General features: G+C 47.5%; 1 protein-coding gene across 1 annotated transcript; it reads right to left on the bottom strand.

Annotated features, from left to right (window-relative positions):
* Positions 1-1,475: 1,475 nt before the first annotated feature.
* On the bottom strand, positions 1,476-3,998 carry LOC132206299 (zona pellucida sperm-binding protein 3-like). The gene is made up of 9 exons (XM_059639892.1): positions 3,820-3,998; positions 3,612-3,624; positions 2,929-3,044; positions 2,731-2,834; positions 2,462-2,639; positions 2,252-2,378; positions 2,084-2,172; positions 1,879-2,000; positions 1,476-1,597 (listed from the first exon to the last, which is right to left on the bottom strand). The coding sequence occupies exons 1-9, from the start codon at positions 3,996-3,998 to the stop codon at positions 1,476-1,478; spliced, it is 1,050 nt and encodes a 349-aa protein (XP_059495875.1).
* Positions 3,999-5,772: the final 1,774 nt, after the last annotated feature.

Genomic DNA, 5,772 nt, shown 5'->3' with positions numbered 1-5,772 from the left:
CCTCCCCTTCCTGATCGCCACGTTCATTGATGTTCCCCTGATCTCAGGAAATCGCTCTCCAATGTCCCCCAACAACAGATCTGTGGAGCCACCTTGCCCCCAGACCCTCCCCTCTTACTGAGGACCTTGCCACAGGAATCAAAGCTCTCAGCTCAAACCCATGGAATCTGGTACTCAGCTTTGGTGGAATTTGAACCGCTTCCCTAAAGGAAACAGATTTGTAACCCTCAAATCACTAACAGCCCTCAGCCACATCAGACAGATACTTGCTTACCACATGCCCTGACCACAGCTGGCATACTCCGGTCAGACATCAGGCTGCACAACTGAAATGCAAAGACAACAACAGTATTGAGGCCTGTAGACCTTGTTTCAGTGCCTTCCGTAAAATGCACTTTCCCAACCCCTCAGATCATGCTGCCAAGAGTCAGAATGCAACATGGATTAAACCCACCAAGTGTCAAACTTCCTCTTCCAAAAGAGAGGCTACCAGGTGAGGGCGGTTAGGTCAGTTATATTAACAGAATGGTGTTTTGGCCACAATTTATCTACTTAGTTGCTGAATATTTGAGGTACAAAACGTAGCACTCCATGTCATGGCTACAGTGACACAGGACAACTTGCTCAGTCTCCCACTGACTATGAGCAGTCATTCCATTTAACATCGAGTCCTGAGCAAAAGGGGAGTTAGACGCATTTGGCCAGAAAGCTTTTTCCACTGAGTCTTCAGACACCGGTCAGGGCAGATGAGATACCTGTATTCTCAGCTACACATCACATTGCGTTCATGAGAACTGACCTCCTCAGCATTTCCTACCGAAGTTGAGAATTCGTTTCTCTGAATGCCAACTTGCGTTCACAGTCAGCTACACCCTCCTTTACCACAAGAGGCACAGCAGGCAGTTTTAGATGACCACCAGGGGAGAAGTGTGGCATAGTCACAAAGCCTTCATACCCACCAGCCCTGCCAGATGACATCAGGGTTCGATTGAGAATAAGCAAGTGCGAGCAGGTTGTGCTCTGCTCAGGAAATCTTGGAAGAAAGATGGGCCCCTCAGGGCAACCTGACAGTTCAGCCTATTTCAGGGTTAAACACAGATGTTTCCCTCAGACAATTGTTTATTGATGTACTCAAGGGCCAAGTGCCATGTGCCCTCCTCAAATTTGGGCATAGTCATAGTTAACACAAGCTTTCCCTAAATACTGAAGAGGGACCAAATACCAGGTGGTTTACAAGTTATTGTTTGCAGTTACAGTTTGATGCAAGCCTTGAAAATAATTCCTCCAAAGCTTAACACAAGAGGTTAAAAGAAAGCTCAATCTCCAGGGGATACAAGAGAAACCTAACTGTGGGAGTCAATGCCAAAATCAGAACTAGAAATCCTCTGTGAATACTAAAAAATTCCGTGAGGATGGGAAAATAAAAAACGAGGTCTGAACAGACAATTCAAAGAATCACTGCTTTATTGGTCATTTCATGAGGTGAAAGGAGTTTGCTTGTGTTTCCTGTAAATGAACAAGGCCATCAATGAAGCAGAGACCAGGGAGACAGCTGTCACTGTCAGGGACAACATCACAACCAGCTCAGACTGCAGACCTACACAACAAGGAGAAACCAATGGTTACTGAGGGAAACTGGGACAAAGAGGGAAACTAGCAGTCAGACAACTCACCGCCTGGAGACATCTCCTGCATCCTTTGCTCAACCTCAGTCAGGGGCTCAGTTGCCAGGCTGGTCAGCTCAGGATCCAGAATGAGCAGGGGGCCAACTGAGGCCTCACCCTCCCACCTCAATCCAGCTTCACTCTCTGCAGGAACAAACAGTACGGTCAGGGTCATTGAAAGCGGGATATAGCCCCCAGTGGGTCAGTGACCTACCAGCTTCAAGTCGAAGGTCTCTCCTGCCTCTGGAGGGAAACGCGATCTCCCTTGTGCTACCACAGTTCCCCACATGGCAACAGGCACAAATGTCACTGGTCGATTCCCCCAGTGGGGTCCAGCTAAACGAGAAACAGCCCATCAACCACATGGTGCATCACATCTCTGCAACATCATGAAGGGACAGGGAGTGGGTGACACTCACATCTTGTGCAGCTTCTGGTAAGTACAAGCTTTGTTCCTGGAATCTCCCTGACCCACTGCAGCAACTCTCAGGTGACAGGTGATGAAAATCTGAGGGACACATTCAGCACAAGTCAGTGTTTGGCTTCTGCCCATTGAGTTGAGTGACTAATCAGCAGCTTGCTCTTACCAAGGAACGCTCATCTCCATAGAAGCGGAAGGCATCCAAGTCAAACCTGAGCTTGTCCGGCTCCCGCCGGTCTCCCGGCAACACAAAGGTTGAAAGGGAGTCCTCAGCTTTGCTGTCCACGAGGCAACTGCAGGTGAACAAAGGTACATGAAGTGAATGGAGTGAAGTCATCGAGATGGAAGCAGCTGGAGAAAGCAGAGAGCTCCTTACCCATTGTAGTCAATGATGCTGTATCTGGGGCTGGAGTCCTTGCCTGGGCTCAGTGTAGCTACACAGCGATCAATGTACAGCTTCATGGGCATGTGGTTGTCCATTGAAACAGATGCCTCAATGTGAATGAGGTCTCCCAGGGAGTAGACAGTGGAAGTGCGCTCTGTAAGCCAGTCACCTGAAGTACAAGAGGACAAGGGTTGGAGAAAGTGGGTACAACCCCCAGTGAGTGACACCAGGAGATCCCTCCCCAGCCAGCCATCACATACCATTCATTAGACGCAGGGAGAAGGACAGATGCCCTTCTGCAGACCTGGTGGAGCTGAATGGGATCCAGGTGGGCTTGATGGAGTTACTGCTCACATTGCCCTTCCTGGGGGAAGGGCGACAAGGTAACCATTTTAGGACAAGGTCAGGTAACAACTGTGCTTGGGAATAATATTGATCAAGCGAGTAAAGATTCTCACCTGAAATACCAACACACAATGGGAATGACAGCTCCGTTAGTTCTCACAATGACAGACCCAGGATAGTTTGGGATGTGTGTCAAGTGGGTGGTGTAGATCAGAAAATCTCCCATCATCTGAAAGACACCAGGTTAAGGAATGAGCAATGATCTGAAATGAGGAGGGTCAACACAGGGCTCACAATGACATCATCTCTTTTGGGACCCAAGTGCCAAGATGTAGTTTCCTCCTAGCACTGCTGGAGTGCTACTCACAGGTCAGGAGTCAGTCGTCAGTCATACAGGATCAATGTAACAAGGAACTCCAAATCATTGGAATGCTCTAACAGAGGCTGAACACTCTGGTCAAAGCACTGATTTATTCTTGAGTGAAGTCATGATGAGAGACAGGAACATGGGCATTCAGGATGAATGGGGTGCAGTTAAAAGAGAGAACATGAAGAGACAGGCATTTGGGTCCTACCAAGTTAGGACAGAAAAAAAGGAAGTGAAAGCACACATTGGCCGTCTGGAAAAATGGAAGTTTTTCTGTGTCCATATTCCAATCAGTGCATTCATTCCAACATCAGGGACAGTCAACAGTGCAGCACTCAATTCCATGATTATTATTTCAACCCATCTTAGACTCAAGAAAGAACTATTGGGAACTGTATTGAAAGAACTCAACATTCACATGTGTCTTACTGAGGGGAATGAGCTAGAAGCAAAGAGGAAACAGAAGATGGCAGAACACCAAAAATGGGCAGCAGCAAAAACCCAATTCCAGTCAGAATATAAGGATAGCTTACAGGTTGTTAAAGTAGAGACCACTCAAGACCAATTATATCCAAGCAGTGGTTACAGTGAGCATCAGCAACCAGCCCAAACTTTCAAGTATGGGAGGACTCATTACCTGCAGCCACACTCATGCAGCCCATAGTCAAAGAGGACAGTGTGGTTCTCAGGGTAAATCCTGGTCGGCCGACAACCTGCTGTCCCCAGGGTCAGGTCAGCAGCTTTAATCAGGTGCCTTGTTCCAAATAAATCCAACTGGGCCCTGACCAACAGCTTGTGCTCTCCACACTGCACCATCACGGTCTGCAGTGGAGACACACTCCCACCCTCAGACATTCTGAAACTGGAACCAGTGGGACCCCCATGAGGAGAGACTCTCTCAGGTACAGGAGTGGCTCTCACTATTCTCCATGGATACCTCTGGCTCAGAAACTGTTGCCAAGTTTCAGAGCAACAAACAGCTCCAACTAACACCAGCACAGGGAACAAACCCCTCACTACAAAATACCCCATGATCCCAAACAACTCAAGCATCCCTTCCAGCCCCCACCCAGCTCCTTTTATACACACAACCTGCACTCACCTGACACCAATCAGACCAGAAGCAGCAACATTGAACCAATGAACCAGCCTCAGTCACTACAATTTCCAGCACTGACTAAACTCATGGATTTCTGACCAGGAGGGCCTGTTCCATTTGGACCAATAGGAATGCCTGGGAGTTACTGTGCTATCACCTGACTGCATTCAACTCCACAAGTCTTCATGGTGTGGCTCCCTGAGTAAAATCATTAAACATGGATCATTTCAACATTTCTCTGATCTCAGGTGTCTGACAGTGAGAAATACAGAAAGATTGTCTCTGGATGGTGTTTGGAAACTGGGTTTGGCTGGAACAAAAGGAACATTCCTTATATTTTCCTCATGCTGTGCGCCTCCCTGTGTCTGTTTATTTGAGACTGCACAGAGGAGCTTTACTTTGAATTTAAAGAGAGAGTGGCTATCGCACCTCATGCTATTACCTGCCTTGGTAGATTTGGATGCTGACGGTGTAGAGGTAGTTTTAATCTGTATCTAACCCTGTGCTGTCCTCTTCCTTGGAGTGTCAGTGAGGACAGTGTAGAGACAGCTTTACTCTGGATCTTATCCCGCAATGTTCCTGACTATCTATAATAGAGAATGTTTTGAAGCATTGTTTTCTGTTTGAAACAGTAGGGGGAACATTTTCCTGTATCTAACTCTGGGCGGTACATGTCCCGGGGATGTTTGATCAGAACAGTGTGGTGGCAGCTGCACTTTCAGATTAAAGGAGCAGACAAACTTTCACTTTCAGTTTAAAGGTGTAGAAGGAGCTGCAATCTTTAACTGATCATGTGCAGTCCCTGACCAAGAACTGTTTCTCAGGACCGTGTACTGTAGCTTTCCTTCCAGTTTAAAAAGTTAGAGGGAGATTTACTTCCAGCCTGCTAAAATAGCGCACTGTGGAAAGAACTTTACCTTGTATCAAGCCCTGAGTTGTACCCGCCTCTTAAATGCCCCTCATGAGACCGGCTCCACTACCCTCTCCGGCAATGCACTCCACGTCTCCAACACTCCCTGAGGAAAGGACGTACCTCTGACGTCTCCCTTGTATCTACCTCCGCGCACTTTAAAACTATGCCCATCATAGTCGCTACACTGTCTGTCCACTCCATCTAAACCTCTGATAATTTTGTACACTTCTATCAAGTCACCTCTCATCCTTTGTCGTTCAAAAGAAAAAAAAACCCTACCTCTCTCATCCTTTCGTTGTCAGACCTTCCCTCCATTCCAGGCAACATCCTGGTAATTCTCCTCTGCACCTTTTCCAACACCCCCATTCTTCCCTGTCATGAGGTGACCAGAACTGGACACAATACTCCAGATGTGGGCAAACCAGGCTTTTGTATAGCTGGAGCATAACTTCACAGCTCTTGAACTCAGTCCCTCCATTAATGAAAGCTAACACAACATAGGCCCTCTCAACAACTCTATCCAACTGGGTGGCAGCTTTCAGGGAACTGTGGACATGAATCCCAAGATCTCTCAGCTC

This window comes from Stegostoma tigrinum, chromosome 35 (assembly GCF_030684315.1).
Source record: "Stegostoma tigrinum isolate sSteTig4 chromosome 35, sSteTig4.hap1, whole genome shotgun sequence".
Taxonomy (NCBI): Eukaryota; Metazoa; Chordata; class Chondrichthyes; order Orectolobiformes; family Stegostomatidae; genus Stegostoma; species Stegostoma tigrinum.
The sequence above is the reverse complement of the archived record's forward strand: the minus strand, read 5'-3'. Positions and strand labels throughout refer to the sequence as shown.